The 20407-nt window shown below is 37.7% G+C and overlaps 2 protein-coding genes across 2 annotated transcripts; one reads left to right on the top strand and one right to left on the bottom strand.

Annotated features, from left to right (window-relative positions):
* Positions 1 to 4136: 4136 nt before the first annotated feature.
* On the bottom strand, positions 4137 to 14307 carry crabp1a (cellular retinoic acid binding protein 1a). The gene is made up of 4 exons (XM_088417039.1): positions 14144 to 14307; positions 10916 to 11094; positions 6644 to 6757; positions 4137 to 4459 (listed from the first exon to the last, which is right to left on the bottom strand). The coding sequence occupies exons 1-4, from the start codon at positions 14211 to 14213 to the stop codon at positions 4409 to 4411; spliced, it is 414 nt and encodes a 137-aa protein (XP_088273165.1). The 5' UTR covers positions 14214 to 14307; the 3' UTR covers positions 4137 to 4408.
* Positions 14308 to 15502: 1195 nt separating this feature from the next.
* On the top strand, positions 15503 to 20023 carry skic8 (SKI8 subunit of superkiller complex). Its single transcript, XM_088417248.1, has 11 exons — positions 15503 to 15626; positions 15828 to 15879; positions 15962 to 15989; positions 16333 to 16438; positions 16995 to 17167; positions 17783 to 17931; positions 18005 to 18098; positions 18553 to 18646; positions 18750 to 18842; positions 19658 to 19736; positions 19836 to 20023. Exons 2-11 carry the CDS (start codon positions 15868 to 15870, stop codon positions 19923 to 19925), a joined length of 918 nt encoding a protein of 305 aa, XP_088273374.1. The 5' UTR covers positions 15503 to 15626; positions 15828 to 15867; the 3' UTR covers positions 19926 to 20023.
* Positions 20024 to 20407: the final 384 nt, after the last annotated feature.

Genomic DNA, 20407 nt, shown 5'->3' with positions numbered 1-20407 from the left:
CTTTCACTTTTCTGCAAAGAAAACATTTTGATGACGAACCAAAAAACCGGAAACAAAGCGGGTTGGAAATTTGTTTTGCGAGAGGCAAACATCCGTGCAAAATAATACAATTAAGAATCGATATCGGTGGAATAATGATCACAATCTTCATCATGGTCCATTGTGATTCTGATGCTGGTGTGTTTGTTGGCCGCCAGGTGGCAGTATAATAGCCCGACTAATGTCCCCGACTAAATCTGTTCTCACATTCAAAGCAAATCTACTGAGCTATGGATGATTTCTTAAAGAAAAAAAAATTAGATTCTTTGATTCTAAAAAAAAAAAAAAAATCCCAGGAATGCGTCATCAAGGGTGAGTATTTTTCCTTTTTCAATCCATTTCTTTAACAATTGACCCTAAAGTGCATTTTTTTTAACTCTTTCAGTGCCAAGCGTTATTGGAAAAGGAAACCTCTATTTTTAGCATTCACTCACGTTCAAAGCCAACATAATATTGTGTACTAAGTCTATTTAGAAATGGGTGGTATCTGATGAAAGATTGATTTCTATTTCTTACTACGAGTTGCATGTAGACAATAGCTATGTTATAAGTGTGGAAACACTGCCATCCAATGGTCACAATTATCACTACAGTACTCAGTTGGCTTCGGTAGGTAAGCATTAGTCAAGGATGACAGCTCCTCTCCATCAAAAAAAACATGTTTGACTAGATTTTATTATTTATTATTGTGATTACTCTTTTAAAAGATGAGAATTCTCTGGAGGTACTGACTGACATATGAAGCTTCATGAAGCACTTGTAATATTTTTGAAGCACTGTGATATTTTTGACTCTTAAATGTCACTCTTTGTTTTAGAATGCAGTGAAATTTTAACTTATATTTCATTAGCGTTTATTTTCAAACCAAGAGCACCATCTAGAGGATATAAAAAATATCACCGGTGCTTCATGAAGCTTCGTTTTCCCATCACGGAATGGTAGGTCGTTTGCATGGCGCAAACATGGCAACCAATTTTCTGCCATGAAGGCTTTTCCTATACAGTACTTAAGTTATATATTTGATTACGATTTTTCTTTTGGAATATATAAAAAAATAAATACTTTTGGCATGTTACGTTAACAGCAAACTAATATTATCTGAGGCAGGCGCTTAGTCCAACTGGATATAACAAAACCTGCAATCAACAGCCGCCATGAATATGTTTTGTAAATAGCTACAAAAAGATGTCAACGTGCTTACAACAGAAAAATCTAAATAATTAACCTGATAAATAAAAGACTCTCCAGCATGCTGATGTTGCAAAAATAAGCCATAGAACAATCTAGCTAACTACCTTTGTTCATGCAAAGATCTGACCTCTGCAGGTGTTTGCTGAATACATCTCAAAAGGAAATTCTTCTGGGACCTTGGAACCACAAAGCATGCTGGGTAATTCAATGTGACAGCCGCACGCACACACTTGATAGAATGTGACCTTATTCTTTTGCGTGCTCTCGGTGTTATTAGAATATGAGCGATGTCATAGGGATATTCATGGAGAAAAATGACAGATAAGGACAGAAGTACAATCTGATTTTTATGTTGTAAATTAAAAGTAAAAAAAAAAAAGTCTTTCCCACATGATGATAATAATTTTCAGAAACTCAGATGCTCTTTTCTCAAAAAGCTACTACAAACATTTTTCATAATGTGCTAATTATTTTTAATGAATAACTACCACCTTTAAAACACATTTTCTTTTGATGTACTTTCTGATTTTATATACCTATACTGTAAATTTTGGACCTTAAGCCTCTACTTTTTTCTCTCACATACTGAACCTTGCGGTTTATAATCCAGTCCTGCTTATCTGCGGCTTTTTTACTAGCCACCAGAGGGCAATCTCCTACTAAACAAAGGGAAACACAAGACACCTTTGAAGTATTGATTTAGTTTTTTACTCACCTCCAGGGGGCACTCTCCACTAGTAAATGCAACCAAGCATATGTTACTGTTGTGTTTGTGCAGTATTCTAACAGCACAATGAAAAAGTGCCAATGTTCTCTTGAAAATACGTTGGTGCCACTCTCATTTATAAACTAGCAGGCATGTTCACTGCGTTGAAGATCTGTTGTTGCTGTAACATGTTACAGTTTAGAGAAAAAAGTTAAAAGAACAAAAATTGAAAATGATTTACTGTAACACAATTTTGCAATTATTTTGCTCTTAAATTGAAAAGAAAGGTCTGTGTGTGTGTGTATATATATATATATATATATATATATATATATATATATATATATATAAAAAAATAAATATGACTTGAGTCAATTTTGTACACGAGTTTCTCCGCTTTCCTTCACCTGTGATGCTTTGAGAAACACTGTTCGGGACTCTTCTCACACAGGTTGGACCACCAAGTAAGCTTTTTGACAAATAGTGCCCGGCCGTCTTTAGAAGCCCGCCCGCTGTAGTAAATAAATTATTCTTTTGGGGGACACATCCCCCCACTCGCAGGTGCACCCCAACAAAAGTCTAGAAGAAAGGGGCACGCTATCAAAAGCCCAAGAGCAAATGTGTCTCTTTTGCTGCCAACTTTTTCCATTCAGCGCTTTGGCCGACACCCGGGGGGTCCCCGGCGGCCCCCGGGACAAATGGGTTCCGCCGGTGACGTTTCACCCGCTTATCCCCACGCAGAATGCTTTTTCCTCCTGAGTGCGCCGCCGTGCCTGTGGGAAGCAAAGAGGCCGGGGCCCGGCGAGGCGCCCTGAGGCGTGCCGCCCGCCGTTGAGTTAATTGAGGGACGAGCCGACAGCTCACCGCTGCTCAATGAGGGCATTCTTTTGTTTTGTCGCGGAGGGCCCCCCCCTCGCCCCCTCCCATGCCATCTTTAGAGTAGGGCATCAAACAGGGCAGCCTCTGTGGGTACAGTGCGCCAGCCACTCGGCGTCCCACTTTTGCTCTACCCTGCTGGGCTTTGATGTCGCCAAAGAGAAAAGGCCAAAAGGCGTTTGGCAGAGTCATACAAGATGGCTCCAGGATGGAAAAGCATTTATCATAGTATACAAGTAAATATTAGGTTGTTTTTTTTAATCCTGAAAAACTGCTGGAGTCCCTTTCATGTTTGTCGTATTCATCCCAAATGGGTCTTTTGTGGGGGGCAAAACAAAATAACAAGTTTTAATGAATGATAATAGTTTTTTTCCTTAAAAATAGAAGAAGAATTTTTCTTTTTTAATTGTACTTTATGGGTAAACAAAATTTTTCTGCAAGAAAAACATGTTGGAATTATATAACAAATACAATTAAAATAATCCAAAGTCTGCATATTTGATGAAAAAATACTTTTTTGTTTGATTAAAATGTACCTTTCTTTTTTTGTGAAGAAAAAAGTCATGGTTTTGTGAATAATATAGTCAAGTAAGTGACTAATAGTTTTGTTTTAAATCTGGAAAAATACTACAACCTGATAAAAACTTCGTTTTTCATATTTTTCATGTTGAAAATGTTCTTTTTTAAGAAAAAAAACTTGTTTTCATGAATATATATATATATATATATATATATATATATATATATATATATATATATATATAAAAAAAAAAATATATATATATATATATATATATATATATATATATATATAGTTTGTTTTCTGTGAAAATGCTTTTCATGGCATGTTTTTTTAACATTCATTATATTGTATACTACATTTTTTTAAAACCAGGAAAACTGTCGCAATCTCTTAAGAATTCCACATTTGTCATATTTTTCATTCCAAAAAGTTGGTTGTCTTTTTTAAGACTTTTTCCCCTCAAAAGAAGATAAAAAAAAAACTAGTGTTGAGAGAATTTCACTTTTTTTTTTTTTGGTAAAGAGAAACACTTATGAGAGAAACTTTGAATTGTATAATATTAAAATAATTTTGAGAACGCTTGAAAGAGTCCATAATCTGCGTATTTTTAAGATGAATAAATAAAATAAAGTCATAATGTATACCATAAGTAAATGTTAGTGTTGGCCTTCATTGCGATTACTAACTTAAAATAACGGCCCAATACCAATACTTGGTATTAGTACTGGGTCGTCCCATTTTTTGTTCAAAAAAAGCTTACATTTAAACATTGAAATGCGCAGACTTTTACTTCTGAAATAATCAGGGCTTTATTCACCATATTCCCCCCCAAAATAAAAGCAACTTTGTTGTTAGCTTTGATGCTAAGGCTAATTAGTGGCAAAAAGACTGACTTTTGTTTTTCTTTTTTTCTGTCAAAGATGTATTTTATTCTTGTTGTTGAACATCAGTGGGATAAAGAGAGAAAGAGCGTAACTACTAGTGCATGAAACTATTTGTGTGCGAAACTGTCAATTAGCATGTTAGCATTTGAGTCGTGGTCCCGCATGAGTCCTCCGCTACGTTCCGAAGCTTCACTCGCGCACGTATATGCGAGTGCACAACACGTCGTCAGCCCCGAAAATCTGCAAAAATATGGAACCACATGAAAATAACATTTAGGGGGAAAAAGTACCTGGTGTAATGCCAATGCTAATTTTTGTCTTTTTTTTCCCCCCATTCAGAGGTTTCCACTGTACACCAAGAAAGAAGCAATATGCAAATTGTATGGAAATGTGTCCCACTTAGTGTGCTCACACAATCCGCTTTTTGTCTTAGTAATGCTTCCTAAAAAGCAGCCCCCCCCCTTTTTTTTTAACCAGCTGTTTTTGGGAGCATCCATTTTTAAGCTGTGAGGAAGTTTTATTTTATACATCAAAACTAATATTAGTGTTTTTGTATTGTTTCAGCTTTATTACTATAACTTTTCAGCTTTATTATTGTTATATTATGTTGTAATTATCTTTTTTTTTTCAACTCACCTTTAATGTTAATTTAAATTTTAGTCTTACATGTTTTTTTTTTGTTTGTTTTTTTCACATTACAGCCAATTTATTGTACTTTTTTTCCACCCGAAAATTCTCATGCAACATTTTTTGGGTCAAAATTATACATTTTTCTTTACTATCCGAATGTTTATTACCGTAAAGTTATGTCTTAAGTATCAATATTTTAAACTCAGCTTTATTCACATGAAATATGAATTTTAGTTTGACATGTTATAGCTTTTTTGTTACGTTACAGTCAGTTTACTATACATTTTCCCATAAAAAAATCTCATATATTATAAAAATATATATAAAAATATTAGAACGTTACTATGCTAAAATTTTAATTTGTAATTCAAATGTTTCTTGTACTCATAATAGCACTTAAATTGTACTTTTTTTTTTTAATTTAAAGACAACTTTCATCTGCAATTTGTTTTTATTATGTTCTTTGATTTATTATGCCAACATTAAAATCTTTGCTACATGCCATATTTCGGTTTCAATCTAGTACAATTTTCTCATGGCGTAATCAGAATTAATTTTTCTAAAATTGCATATTTTTCATTCAATATTTTCACTCCATTTTTCTATCATAGCAATTTTTTTTTTTTTTTACAAACGTATGCTCCAAAATATAAGAGATTTGTAAGCAAATTGCCACTGTATATATATGCAAATTAAAAAAATAAATGGCCACATATAGACATTCAATATTTCTCCGTATTGTTTCCACGTCAACAGAGCTCGGTAGCCAAGGTAACCTTCAGTACACATCAGATAAGGCCGAGGTGAGAAGAGCTGGAGCGATCGATGTCCGTCAGAGCGAAATTATTTGAGCTCCCGTGGGAGCTTGTTGGCACGTTTTTGCTTTTATCACGCAGAGGCGATGACCACCAAGGATCGCCTCTCACTTCCTGTTCCTGTAAGGCTCTCGAACATAAAAAGCTAAATCTCCCTGCAGCCTTTTACACTGAAACCCAGAAAAACGTATTCTTGAGTTTTCGCTCGCAACAGCACAGATATTAAATTAGGGTCCATTTTTTTTGCCTTTTTCCAGGTTCTGTGCAGTGGCGTAGCTAGTGGATTTTTTGTGGGGTGGCCAGGGCGACCTTACACATCAGTAAAAGGTCATGCAACAATGATTAAATAATTAATTAATTATTAAATCAGATAAGATTCAATCGATCATGATATTGGCTGCCACGATTAAATTAACATTTAAAAAGCCAGCTACACTACATGTCAAATCAAGTGCTTTGTCATCCTACCCCTAGGGGGCAATGTTTCCCACATGGCAAAAGCTCTGCTTTTCGCACCCTAATTTATTATTTACCATTGTGAAATGACGTTATTGGCAAAGTATTGCAAATAAATTTGGTTTGAAATTACCGAAAATGACATTTTGACTGCTAATTGATTCAAATATGCTTAAAAAGTAAATCATGTGCTCTCAGTAGGCTTTATTTTTTTCATTGGTTTGCACTCAAGTAAGTTAGCTGTGTTGCCCTGTGTGCCAAGTTTTTGCCATGAATGATTATTTATTTTAGTTTATTATTATTTGTAAGTGTCAAGCCCTGAAGCCTTGTTTATATACTGCTAAATATACATTTTTGACCAAACATTATGAATAACCATGATTAACAATCGTGATTTCAATATTGACCAAAATAATCGTGGTCTGGTATATCAATTTTTGTAGCGTTTCTGTGATTATAAAAGGCATAATCTTGTCCATTTGAAAGGGTTACTTCATATGAATATTTGTTGCAGTGAACTCACCAGCGTCAGCTCATCGCCGTTGAGTTCTCGGGTCCAAAAGGTTTTTGGTCCGTCACCGTCCACCAGAGTCTGTTGACAGCTGATCTTGTTCTCCGACTCCCAGGTGGCGAGACTCTGCAAACAAAAAGGCAAGTCGGTTCAATGAAGCTTCATGAAGCTCTTGTGATATTTTCGTCTCCTCTAGATGGCACCGTTAAGTTTAAAGATGCAGTGGAAATTGAACACATTTCCTTAGCATTAGAGTTTATCTTTAAACCAAGAGCACCATCGAGAAGAGTTAAAAAATAGATCATAATTGACAATTTTTTTTAATGACTCCAGTAGATTGTTTTTCAGAGTTTTTGCTTAGTGGGACAAGTGAGCTACAGCTTCAAGTTTCTCATTTCCTGTGTGCTTATGTTGGATTATTTTGAAAGCCCAACATATTTTATGACATGGCCGCCCATAGTTTCCCGGCTGATTTTGGACCCAAGTTAAATTACAGTACATCCCTGTAGTAGTACTCAATAAATTTAGTACTTTCTGTACCTAAAGTAGTCCCTGACTTTAGTAATTATAGTACCTAAGACAATAGATTACTTCAGCATTTAATTCATCAAGTACTTAGCAAAACACTTGAGAGTTTTGGGGGGAAAAGAAAACATCCATAAAAATGTCTAAACAACAATGAATAAACACATTCTTGGCATTGAATGAGTTAACGCCGTGACAGAAACTGTACAAGTTTTCTTTTTGTTTTTAAATTAAGAGCAAGTTAATTGAAACATGAAACAACTTCTTGCAATATTGTGTTATAACGACACCTTTGCAAAATATTGGCTGCTTTTCTTTTCAAATTAAGATCAAATTAATTGGAACATGATGCAACCAAATTATGTTATAGTGTCACATTTTTTTCTCATTAATGCATCAATTCATCTGGCAAACAAGCCAGAAATAAAACATAATGTTAAGCAATCTTTCTTCTGAAGTTGCTGAATTGAAGATACCACTTCTAAAGCAGTTCCAAAGAACTTCTGGTTTTTTTTTAACCTTGGTTAAAGGTTGAAAAAAATATTTGACAAGGGGTACAAGGGTGAAAAAAGGTTTCAAACCACTGATGTATATCCATCTAATTCCCTATTGTCTTTTGAACTAGCTATAGCTTTAACCTCCGAGAAATGCGAAGCGCTCATACAGATTAAATGAGACTTTTGAACCTCGCAGCATTATTGGGGCGAAGGATCAGCGCATTAATCTCTTTGAGCTCTGCCGCATCTGGCCTTGACTCACTCAGGCCGCTAAGAATCACTCCAGCAAAACTATCGATATTCTATTTTGCGGGCAGTTTCAGGACACCTTCCACAAAATGGTTGGAGGTTGTTGAGTCTTTCCATCTTTTTTATGGGAATGAATAGAAATCTTCCCTGAGAAATGTTGTTTCACAGAAAATTTAAAAGAAATCTGTTTTTTGTCATGTATAAGCCGCACCGGACTATAAATTGTAACATCAGATATTTACGCACAAAGATGGTATATGGACGTTTTTTTTAAATATTTGTTTTTATTTTTTTTTTTTCAAACTGCATGGTTACAGCAATATTATGCCAAATTACCACCATATTTTCAAGGTTAAACCTAAACACTGATTGTTACAATACTGCACCAACACAACAGTATCCTGCCTGGTTGTGTTTACGATTGAAAAGTGCCCCCTGGTGGCGAGGACAATAGCAGTTCAAACTCAAAATCAATACTTTGAGGGTCTTCTGGTGTCTCATTTTGTTTATTAGGTGATTGTCCTTTGGTGGTTAATAAAAAAAAGAAAGCATAAATGCAGATAAGCCACAATGGAGAAAAAAGTTGATTTTTTTTTAAACTGCTTGGTTACAGCAATGTCATGCCAACTTACCACCATATTTTCACGATAAAACCTAAACACTCGGATTGTTAGAAGATTGCACCAACACAACAGTAACACACCTGAATGTGTTGACTATTGAGGAGTGGTGAGCAAAAGAGCAGTTTAAAATCAAAACTTTGAGAGTTTTTGTGTATAATACTACACCAACACAACAGTAACATGCCACCTCATTGTGTTTACTATTGGAGAGTGCTCCATGTGGCGAGTAAAATAGCGGTTCAAACTCAAAATCAATACTTTTAATAATTTCTTCTGTCTCCCTTTGTTTACAGTGAGATTGCCCTCTGGTGGTGAGTAAAAAAACTGCAGATAAGCCGCATTGGTCTGTAAACCGGCAGGGTTCAAAACGTGAGAAAAATACGGCGGCTTATACACACATTTGCAGTGTATGAAGCAATAAAAGTGCTTATTAATTGCTTGACATGATGAGACAAATTCAAGTCTTGGCTCCTGCAGAGAATCTGGTAAAGAAGCAAAGTAATGGCGCCTGACTCACGGGGGAATGTGGACGGGTTAGTCCTCTGCCAAATCCAATTACATTTTTGCCTCGTCAGACCAAATGCTTCTTGCTTGCTTCCCAAATGTAAAAAAAAAAAAAAAAACAGCATACTAAAGATAAAAAAAAAACATGAGGAATGAACAATGACAGTCTCTCTCCTTTGATCTTTCAGAGACGTCACGCAGCTTGGGACGGCACGCCCAATACCCAGCATGCCGTGGGGTGCTGAGGAAAGGGCACCACGCTGTCTCCAAAATAGGTCAGTCCTGCCCTTGATGCTCCTAAACACAACACTGTGAATAACGGTGAAAATACCGGACCTACTATATGCCTAGGAACAATGGTTAGCAACTGTTGCGGTGCCCACCGGGACCAACAGGGGGCGGTGTCAAATTTTAAGGGGTGTCTCGATCCAGTATTGATATCAGGTATCGGTCCGATACCAGACTTTAAAAAAAATACGGTCTATAACCAAAATCTCTGATATTAGCACCAATTCGATTACGAATGTACTGAACTACACTTGAAATGTTATTTTAAAAGAGAGTTATTTCTCATGTTTTTTTTACAAAGATGTATTTTTACATATTAGTTAGCTAGCTAGCTAGCTATGAGGAAATTTATTTTGAGGCCCTCTTTTACCCTAAAATCTAAAACATATAATCTCTAAATTAGTACCTGGGATGGATTGCCTGGACTATGTGAAGACATATAAATATGTCTTTGGGATTGAATGAGTTATTTTAATGAAGTGCATTATCATATTGGAAGTTGGATTTATGAAAATGATATAAATGGGAATTACCGGTAGTTTTGCAAACATTCGTTTGTTTGAATAGTATCACTTGGTCAAGTCCCTTCTATGATTTCATAAGAAAGAATTTCAAAACAGTATAGTTCTCTTTTCAAACTAAGAGCAAATGAATTGGAACATGGGGTTAATTATTGCTAAATGGTGTTTTATATATATATATATATATATATATATATATATATATATATATATATATATATATATATATATATATATATAGCAAAATTAATATATGTGTGCGTGTGTGTGTATGTGTGTGTGTTTGTACATATGTACGGGGTTTCTGTTTCAACAGATTAAATTCCCTTTAAAGCTTGGTCAGAAACCAAACACTTTATTTTCAAATTAAGACCAAACTAATTGGAACATGAAGCTAATTACCTGCTCGCGTTTGAAAGTGACTCTTTTTGCCAAACGTTGCCATTATTTTGCCAAGCGTTATTCCTTTGCACATTTGTCAGTGATGCAATTTTACCGCCAAACAAGCCAGGAATAAAACACGTTACGTAACGTATACCCTAGAGTTTCTGAATTTAGCACACCGAGAGATAAATATACAAATAAATCAGACACTGATATCACAGCCCTCTATTTTGAGTCTTTTTTTGAGTCTGGTTGAAAAACTTGCTTAGATAACTGCCCCTTTTAAACGTGAGATGCATATGGTTCATTGTTGGGGGTAGCGAGGGGGGGTAAGTTCAAAAGCTCATCAAAATCCGCCCTCAGGGCCCGCAAGATATATTCCCATCCATCTCAAGGATCACGACGCCCCTTGATCCATGTGCGCAGACGTGAGGGTGATACCAATTTCGCCAGTAGTTATTCATCCCTCAAAAGCACGCCGTGGTCTTTGAGCCTTGAACGGCGGCGGTCCACAACTTTGATTGGTGTGGGGGGAAATTACTTGTCTGTAAACGTATTTCACATCGCCAAAAAAAGGTTCTCCAGCGTTCTGCCAAATCTTAAATCCACCATCTGATTTTCAAATCGCCAAATCTGATGAATCTAACGAATCGGATGTATCATAATCATAAGCGCATTGTTCTCGCCCGTCACCTTGCACTTCCTGCCGTCCACCGTCTCCTCGTCAAACTCCTCCCCGATGCGGAAGTTGATCTCAGTGGTGCGCACGCTAGTGGACGTCTTAATGTAGAACTGCTCGCCGTCCTGCCGGATCTCCACGTGGGGGTTGGATGCGGCCGCCACCGCCACTTTCCTCAGCATGGCGTTCACGCCTGAAAACACAACGTTCATTGTATTGATTCTCTGCATTTTTTTTTTTATGAGTCATGAGGACCCGTGTCCTCCTTCTGAATGTTATGAGGACGTCAGGATGAGAATTTGCGGCTCATGGTGCGCCGGGGGACTTTGTTTTGCTCTCCGAGGTCAGCGTGAGTCCGGGATCACTTTGGTGAAGCTGGGATCATGTGAAACACATGGAGAGGATGGCGAACAATTTCAGATAAATTGGATGAGAAAGTTATGACATGTGCAAGAAGGATTTGCGTTGTATTTTTTGGAGGATTTGAAGTGTTATTTCAACCATGGTAACTTCCTATGGGAATGAATCTTATGAGGATTTGTAGGATGAGTATGCTTCTGCTGAGAATGTGTTTTGAGGATTATGATGACATTTCTACAGCTACAATGAAGGGACTGTCCATTATTATGCTGTGGAATATATATATATATATATATATATATATATATATATATATATATATATAATCTGTGTGTGTGTGAAAGCACTTCAACAGCTGATGCAATGACAGGAACTGTACATTTTCAAATAGAAAGCAAAGTAAACTGGAACACGAAACAAGTTAGTGCTAAATTGTGTTATGATTACGCCTCCGCACCATGCTGTGTGCATTTTTTTGCCATTAGTGGCACAATTTTCCAGTACATCAACAGTATATTTTTAAACACTAAATTTCTTAACACACCTGTGTGCCTTTTTTTGCCATTATTGGCCACAATTTTCCAGCAGGTCAACCGTACATCCCGGGCATCCTCAATTTAATCCTTTTTGGTGCAATGACAGGAACTGTACATTTCCAAATAGAAAGCAAAGTAACTGGAACATGAAACAAGTTAGTGCTAAATCGTGTTATATATTTACTCCTCCGCACAATGTTGTGTTGTGTCTTTTTTTGCCATTATTGGCCACAATTTTCCAACAGGTCAACAGTATATCCCAGGCATCCTCAATTTAATGCTTTTTGATGCAATGACAGGAATTGTACATTTTCAAATTGAAAGCAAAGTAATTGGAACATGAAACAAGTTAGTGTTAAATCGTGTTATAATTACGCCGCTGCACAATGTTGTGTTGTGCCTTTTTTTTGCCATTAGTGGCACAATTTTCCAGTAGATCAACAGTATATTTTCAAACACCAAATTTCTTAACACACCAAATATTAAATATTTTATTGAAAGAAGTCTATTGAAACTGACACAATTGCTCAGGGCTCAGATAATGACCTATCACCGGCGTTTTCAAAGTTTGGTCAGGTGACATTCGCAAGCTGACTCGTGATTGGGTCTTACATAGTCATGTACAGAACGGTGTTGACTTTGATAAATGGATGCTAAAAAGTTGAAGTACACACCAGATACACAAGGGCGAATCAATCAGAAATGCCGCACCAGTCCGTCGTCATAGCAACAAGTTTGTTTTGGTTCTCCCAACAAATTGATGTCAGTCATCAGCCAGCATCTGCTGAACCGCATCACTCTTCTGCTTGTTGCTAAAAGAGGGTTGTCTAGGGAGTTTAGGGGTGGGGGGGGGGGGGGGGGGGGTGAGGGGGGGGGGGCACCGAAGTAGATTCCAGTACAGAGGGAGCTGCCATTCTCCATCAGCATCTTCCTAATGATGTGGCCGCTGGGAGGTTAAACAGAGTGCAATCCAACTCAGGGACATGAGGAACAATTCCAATTCAAGTAAAAACATATCCACCTCAATCTGATTTTTTTTTTTTTTTTTTTTTTTACTCACCACCACAGGACGATCCCCCACTAAACAAAGGGAGACACAAAAAGTTTTGAATTGATTTTACCCGCCACTAGTGGACATTCTCTACTCCTAAATACAACCAGAGTAGTTACTGTTGTGTCGGTGCAGTATTCTAACAATCCAAGTGTGTTAGTGTAGAAAATACATTGTTGCTGCTCCTGTTAATTGTGCAGAGATGTTAGGGCTGTGTTGAAGGCATAAAGTTGCTGTTTCCAGGCATTATGAATAGAAACTTTTAAATATGAGCTAAAATTGAATAAACTTCCCTGTAGAGTAGCATCTTTTTGCTTAAATATCTAATTTGATTGTAGTCCGGTGTGGCTTATACATAGCAAAAAAAATGTTTTTTGTCACATTTTCATTGGTGCGGCTGGAAAATACGATGTGTGTGTGTGTGTTTGTGTGTATATGTGTGTTGTTTGTATTGTAAACATAAATGTATATAAAACTTTGCTTTGCAAAGTAACATGAGTCCCTATAGCACAATATAGCAATTAGCTGCTTTATGTTCCAATTAATTTGCTCTTAATTTGAAAAGCAACGCAAACTTTTCCCGTCAGTGCGTTAAAAGACATTTATTCACATTTATTGATGCCCGCTGAAACTTTAAAAACTCCCTCGCACCACTTCCCGTACCCCCAATCGAGAACCGCTGCTTTAAAAGATTTTGGGGGTTCTAGTTGGTGCCTGTGGGAAAAACCGTGGAACGATACGAACAAACGGCTTGTGTCCGACTTCGGAGGTCCCCAACATTTTGGTCCCCCCCCCCCCCCCCCCCCCCCCTCACCCCCCCCCCCGCCCACCTCCATCCCTTCGCCACCATCATTCCCCCTCGGCACCGCAAGGCAAACACAATTGAATGACCCACTTAATGCGTCCCAAAGCACAAGCGGCACAGTCGTCAGTTAAGACTATTAAAGGGTGAAGACGACACACACATGCATGGCCTACTTAAAAAGCTTCAACGTGAACAATATCGTGCGTAACAATGACACGCTTGTGTACAGGCTGGAATTCGGCATCTGGCGTTTTTTTTTTTTTTTTTACATCCATCATCATCATCATCACCCGCATCCTCATCCTCATCATCCCCGCGTCCTTTCCCAGGGCGCCGCTCCAAACAATGCCATGTTGTTCCCAAGTCCGGCTCGCATTCCCAAAAGAACAACACGTTTGTTTTGGGTTTTTTTTTTTTTGGGAGGTGAAGGATGTAAGACCGGCGTAATCGATGCGGCGGCGAGCGAAAGGGAGGAAGGAGGTACGCTCACCCAAAGCTTTGAGAAGTTCGTCGAAATTCTCGCTCCTCTTCATTTTCCAGGTGCCGGCAAAGTTGGCCATGTTTGCTGACGGAGGCGGAGGGAATGCCGCCGAGAACCTGTTCCACTTTACGCTGCCTTCCTCTCTCTCCCCTGGCACTCTTTGGCACCCTCCTCTTTCCCCTCCTCCTCATCTGCATCACCAAAATGTTCCATCTCCACCAATCTTGATTTCAATCTCAAAATGTCATGGGCAAGCACTCATTTTCAAAAATGAGAGGATTTAATGGGGAAAGTAAGCGAATTTTTGGATGTGAAATTTTGGCCCGTTTTTGGACATTTGCGGGGATCAAACTTTTGCCTAGATCAGGGGTATCAAACTCATTTTTATTATGGGCCACATTGTAGTTCTAGTTTCTGTCAGAGGGCCGAATGACTGTGAAGTCACATCTTTTTTAAATGCTTTTGTAAAACACGCACCAAGTTTTGAAATCAGAGGCCAGCAAAAACTGATTGTGAATTAAAAAATGCTTGTATTTTCTCCACAGATTTTTAAAAGTTAAAGACAACTTGCAAATTTGCTATTTTAGCCAGAAACTTGAAGTCAAATCAGCATTTCGCGGGCCACAAAAAATAATGTGGAGGGCCGGATCTGGCCCCCGGGCCTTGAGTTTGACACCTGTGGCCTAGATGGTCATTCTGACTTCCACTTTAAATTTGGCCTGTCCCATCATAAGAGTTACAACAGGGGCAAAAATCTTGATGATATCAAAAACTATATGACGACGGCGGTGCATTAAATTTTGCATTTCATATTTTTTTTTGCCATGAGTGACAAAACGCTTAATAACTCAGTTGAAGCTTTAAAAAATAAAAAAAAACTTCACTTGTATATTAAGAGTCATAACCAAGACATCTACTAATATTCTGCATTACATATAGCGCCTACTAGTGGCAGACAAAACAGTTTTATTTGCATTCTTTTCGTTGAATGAATAAAACAGAATTTTTTTCAGAAAAGCAGAGAGACATGGATCATTTATGTTCCCAAATTTTAAAAGGTTTTGATAGTGGGCGTGGCCTGCATTGCACCCCACAAGTTTGTTGATTTGGCTAAACAGTAAAACAGTTGCTGTAATTCGAGCCAGATGATTCAATCTTCTCAAAAATTTATATATTTGATGGAAGTCCAAGTATGAAGAGATCTACGAACTTATTTTTCATCATCGAAGTGTCAATAATGGGCGTGGCCTATACGGCACCTTTACGTCTTCACAAGTCCGAAATCAATACATTTCCGATCTTTGCGGAATTTCCCTATACTGTCAATAGGGGCGCTAATGAACAAATTGATTTATTTGTCAAGCGCCAAGCAGACACAACGAAGAAGAAAACCGCGGAAGTTTCCTTCAGTTTAATATTTTCATGGCGCCTCGCATGTAATTCAACTCGAACTCCTACAGATTTACTCAAAACATTTTCCAGTGTTTTGAAGGTACGTAGACTTTCATGGCACTTTGCGTTTTAAGTTGAATATTACATGAATTACGGGATTGTCGGATGGCTTACAACGTGTTATCGATAGCATTAGCATTAAGATAGCGATAACCTGCGATAAACAACTTATCGTGTATTGACCGAAATAGCTATTAAACTTATCCATTAAAAAAAAATCAATATGCTTGATTGTGTTTAGGTCGCCGTGGTTAAGCTGGCTGTTCCACCGCCAATCAATAATGAGCACACAAGTATGTATCTAATTTTTCACCAATGTGTGTCCCCAAATAAAGCAAGTTTTAATAGTCGCAATTTTCATTTTTTTCATTTCAGTACAGCATCCTTTTTAAACAGGAGCACGGTGAGTATCTACCAGAGTATTTTCCCTCAATCGTGATTTATAAAGTAACTACTTAGTACAAAATAACTACGTTCTTGTATATATGTGAACATAAATAAGAAAATTTTCTCAAATACACATATTAGTGTCATGATTTGTATTGCAATTGCATAAATATGCAATACAGTTGATCTAAAGCTCTATTTTGATATCATACATGGCTATGGCCTTTTTAAATTAAGCTCATATTCAACAATGTTCACAGGGATATAATAAAGGACCGCTTTTTATTTTAAAAAAATGTTTTGGCCAGTGAGGGTATACTCTCTCAGTTAATTCTAACATTTTTACACCACCTCCCCAGCACACGATGATGCAATCTGGACAGCAGCATGGGGTAAAAGTGAGGCAGACAGTTCAGAAACAATCGTCACTGGCTCTCTTGACGATATGGTCAAAGTGTGGAAATGGTAAGTGTGTATGCGTGCCGATATTTTCTTGGGTATCGCTTGGAAACCTCAGATGTGATTAGTGCAGTTGGCTGCTTCTTCCTTTTGCCTTCCTCGCACTGCTCCTGCATATTAGAATGACAGCGGGAACCCTTCCAATACATTTGAGCTTTACCAAAAATTTGGATGCTTTATTTTATTAAAGGTGATTCAGTCAAATGCGTATTTTTTTAAGGCTGATGCATTGTAAGTAAATATAAGTACCAAATTAACTGTAAGGGCAGAGTCTTCCAAACACATTGCAATTGGAATAATGTTTAATAACATTACATTAAAATTGCAATTGGATCTGAAAGGAACAGCAAGTTGTTCAAGGGCTCATACTGACCTCTAGTGGCTTTTTAAGGTATTTCTGTAATACAACATGTGGATTGACATGACTGTAAACTGTGTGTCAAATTTTTTAACCACTAAACCGTGAGTCTGGCCAGAAAAAGGACAGTCAGATTATCGATGAACGAGATGATGCCACAAGACAAAAAGACAACATGCGCTAACGTTCAGGTTTTCAACGCAGGTCAGACGAGAAGCTAGAGCTACAGTGGACGCTGGAGGGACACCAGCTCGGCATCGTCTCCGTGGACATCAGCCACAACGCCGCCATTGCCGCCTCCAGCTCGCTTGATGCTCACATCCGCCTCTGGGACCTGGAGTCCGGAAAACAAATCAAGTCTATAGATGCCGGACCAGGTAAGACCATATAGTGAATAATGTTTGCAATACCATAAATTATATAACCAGAATTATTAGGGACACGTTTCACCGGCAGGAAGTGAATGATGACTAGTTTCTGTGATGTGCCCCCTTTGAAATATTTTTTCAACCGAGTATCCCCTAATCAGCACATATCATTTGGGAGGAAAAATAAATAGTATTAAAGCAGAGTGTTGTGCCAAATGAAAGTTAGATGTATTTTATTCCAGAAGATAATGTTGTACCAAAAATAACGTGCATCTTTATGAAACTTAACAAAATAATGGCATAAAAGAGTCACGCCATATCAAACATATCAATAGGTTGCTTCATGTTCCAATTAATTTGCTCTTGATTTGAAAAGTAATCTATTACGTTCCTGTTACGGCATTAAAAAGTATTAATCTTGACCTGCTGATACCTGCAGAAACGTTGATAAAATCCCATGTACCTCCGGAAGTATCTTCACATACACCCAGGGTTACTCGTACCCTCATTTGAGAACCGCCACTATAGAAAACAAGTGGAACTCAAGTACTTCCATGAGGAACGCCGCTCATTCTATTGCAATTAGACAAACGTGTTCCCTGATGTGATATTCTTCCACTCTAGTGGACGCCTGGACGGTGGCCTTCTCGCCCGACTCCAAACACATCGCCACGGGAAGCCACCTTGGCAAGGTCAACATCTTCGGTGTGGAAAGCGGCAAGAAGGAATACTCTCTGGATACCCGAGGAAAATTTATCCTGAGCATCGCTTATGTAAGGAATTCCCCAGAACGCAACATTATGCATTTTTAGTTTGAAGTATTTGTTTATTTATTTTAATCCCCAGAGCCCAGATGGTAAATATTTAGCCAGCGGGGCGATTGACGGCATCATCAACATCTTTGACATCGCCACAGGAAAGCTCCTCCACACGCTGGAAGGTGGGTTTTTTTCTTCACAGATAAGATGCACCACACTATAATTCGCAGATATTTACACAGAAAACTGGTTTTACGGAAGTTTATTTATTTTAGTCCTTTTTTTTTAATTAACTGCCTGGGTGCCTGCTTCCAGCAACATCCTATCTTCAACAGACTGAAAACGCCTGCATGTTTAGCACAGACATATTTTCAACATAACATAGAACACTACAGAGTAAAAAAAGCATGGAGTGCCCCCTGGTGGCTTTTTAAAACAACAGCAGATAAGCCACACTGGACTATGAGCAAACCGCAGGGCTCAAATCATGAGAAAAAAGTTTTGGCTTATAGTCTGAAATTTACACAACACAAATCCTTCCAACCAGTCAGCAAAGAAATCACAATGAAAGGATTTTTTGCAGCGCCATCAGACGTGTCCCGATAATTTCAAATAGGTTCCTTTTTGTTTCTCTAGGGCACGCTATGCCTATTCGCTCCCTCACGTTCTCCCCCGACTCCCAACTGCTTGTCACGGCATCGGACGACGGCTACATCAAGATCTATGACGTGTAAGTCCATTTTTACGCGGTTTTGATTCTTTCATCAACTCAAAATCCATTTTAACTGGGAATTGAGTTAAAAAGATGTTTTTGTTGTGTTTTGTTTTGGTAGGCAACACGCCAACTTGGCAGGCACACTGAGTGGCCACGGATCCTGGGTCCTCAACGTGGCCTTTTCTCCCGACAACACGCACTTTGTCTCCAGGTAACCTTTCTTTTCAAGCAGAAAGAAGAAACACGATTTGAAACGTTTAAAAAACAAATTTTTAAAAAAGGGCGGCGCTGTATTCCCTCACGGTCCGGTTTTTGCATATTTTAATTTATGACCAAAACATTTTGGATTGCAGGTTTGTGTCGCTCTTTTTCTAGCAATTTCTTTCAATATTCCCTTTAAGTCGGACCAGTCTAGAAATAGCTATTTTATTTATTAAAAAAAAAAATCTAATTCAACCTCAACAAAATGGATTTTCTTTATAATTTTCCTCCTATGTATGGCCAAACAAAAAGATTTTTTTTGTATATATTTGTTTTTATATTTAATATATATATATATATATATATATTTTTTTTTTAAACCATAAGCTGCACCAGTATAGAAGCCAAAAAAAAATGTCGTGGATTAGTTGCACCGGACAGGTTGTAATGTCAGATATTTCACACAGAAATATCGTTTGTGGAAGTTTTTTGTTTTTTCTTAAACATTTTATTTCAGATAGAAACATTTGCTTTAGCGGCGGATTGTCCCCTGGTGGCTTGAAAAAACAATAGCTGATAAGCCGCACTGGACCATATGCCACAGGGCTCAAATCGTGGGAAAAAAGTTGCAGCTAAAATCCCGAAAATGATCATTTATCATGATAAAATATTTTGATCAGAATAAAGTTTCAGAGAAAGGCGTTATTAAAAATAAAAGGTTCCATAATTCAAGCCACAAGGTTGAAATCACAACCTCCGTTAACACCCTCGGTCAACTCGGGCTCGATTTCCCACAATGCAACTGTTCCCGTTCCAACTCCGCAGTTCCTCTGATAAAAGCGTGAAAGTTTGGGACGCCGGTTCCAGAGCGTGCATCAACACCTTCTTCGACCACCAAGACCAGGTCAGACCTGAACCATCCTTGCTACCATTTTTTTCAACTTTTTTGTTTTTGTATTGAATACAGAATAGTGATTAATTTGTGTACTTGTACCCCGCTCAGGTGTGGAGCGTCAAGTACAACAGCAATGGCTCCAAAATCATTTCGGCCGGCGACGACCGCGCCATTCATATTTACGATTGCCCCATGTGATGCGACACAGCCGCAAAAGTTGACTGCAGTTCATTTGTGTGAATAATTTTGCTCTGGTTTGTGACATTACAATAAAGTCTTGCTTTTTTTTAAGTAAACGTGTCTGCTTGGGGTTGATTTTCGAGTAATTGAGCAAAAATGCTCTAAAATTTTGAGGTTTAAATAAACTATATAATCTCTTAAGTAATTTAAATGCCTTCTTTCTGTTATTAAAAAATTGGTCTATTAAAACAATTACTTTTTGAAAAACGATTCAAATATAACTCATTATTTAAAGTAATGGATTACTCTAGTACTTCATTAAAAAGATTCAAATATAACTCATCTTAAGTAATGGATTACTCTAGTACTTCATTTGCAAAAGTAATCAATTATCTTAGTACTTCTATCCCCTAAGTAATGGATACTTAAATGCTTTATTATCTGGAGTATTCAATCACCTTCATACTTAATTACTTCAAGTACTTAATTACTCTAAGTAA

Source organism: Hippichthys cyanospilos, chromosome 6, assembly GCF_059441005.1.
Source record: "Hippichthys cyanospilos isolate Australia breed blue-spotted pipefish chromosome 6, RoL_Hcya_1.0, whole genome shotgun sequence".
In the NCBI taxonomy this organism is placed as follows: domain Eukaryota; kingdom Metazoa; phylum Chordata; class Actinopteri; order Syngnathiformes; family Syngnathidae; genus Hippichthys; species Hippichthys cyanospilos.
The sequence above is the reverse complement of the archived record's forward strand: the minus strand, read 5'-3'. Positions and strand labels throughout refer to the sequence as shown.

Bases quoted from the DNA above. Each gene is read 5' to 3' on its own strand.
- skic8 (XM_088417248.1), top strand. The intron at 16,439-16,994 runs GTAAGTGTGTAT...TTTTCAACGCAG, and splicing joins ATGGTCAAAGTGTGGAAATG to GTCAGACGAGAAGCTAGAGC. The intron at 17,932-18,004 runs GTAAGGAATTCC...TTTAATCCCCAG, and splicing joins TTATCCTGAGCATCGCTTAT to AGCCCAGATGGTAAATATTT.
- crabp1a (XM_088417039.1), bottom strand. From the start codon at position 14,213: ATGGCCAACTTTGCCGGCACCTGGAAAATGAAGAGGAGCGAGAATTTC. The intron at 6,758-10,915 runs GTGACGGGCGAG...TTTTGTTTGCAG, and splicing joins TGGACGGCAGGAAGTGCAAG to AGTCTCGCCACCTGGGAGTC. The intron at 4,460-6,643 runs GTGAGTTCACTG...ATATTTTTGCAG, and splicing joins ACGGCGATGAGCTGACGCTG to ATTTTCGGGGCTGACGACGT.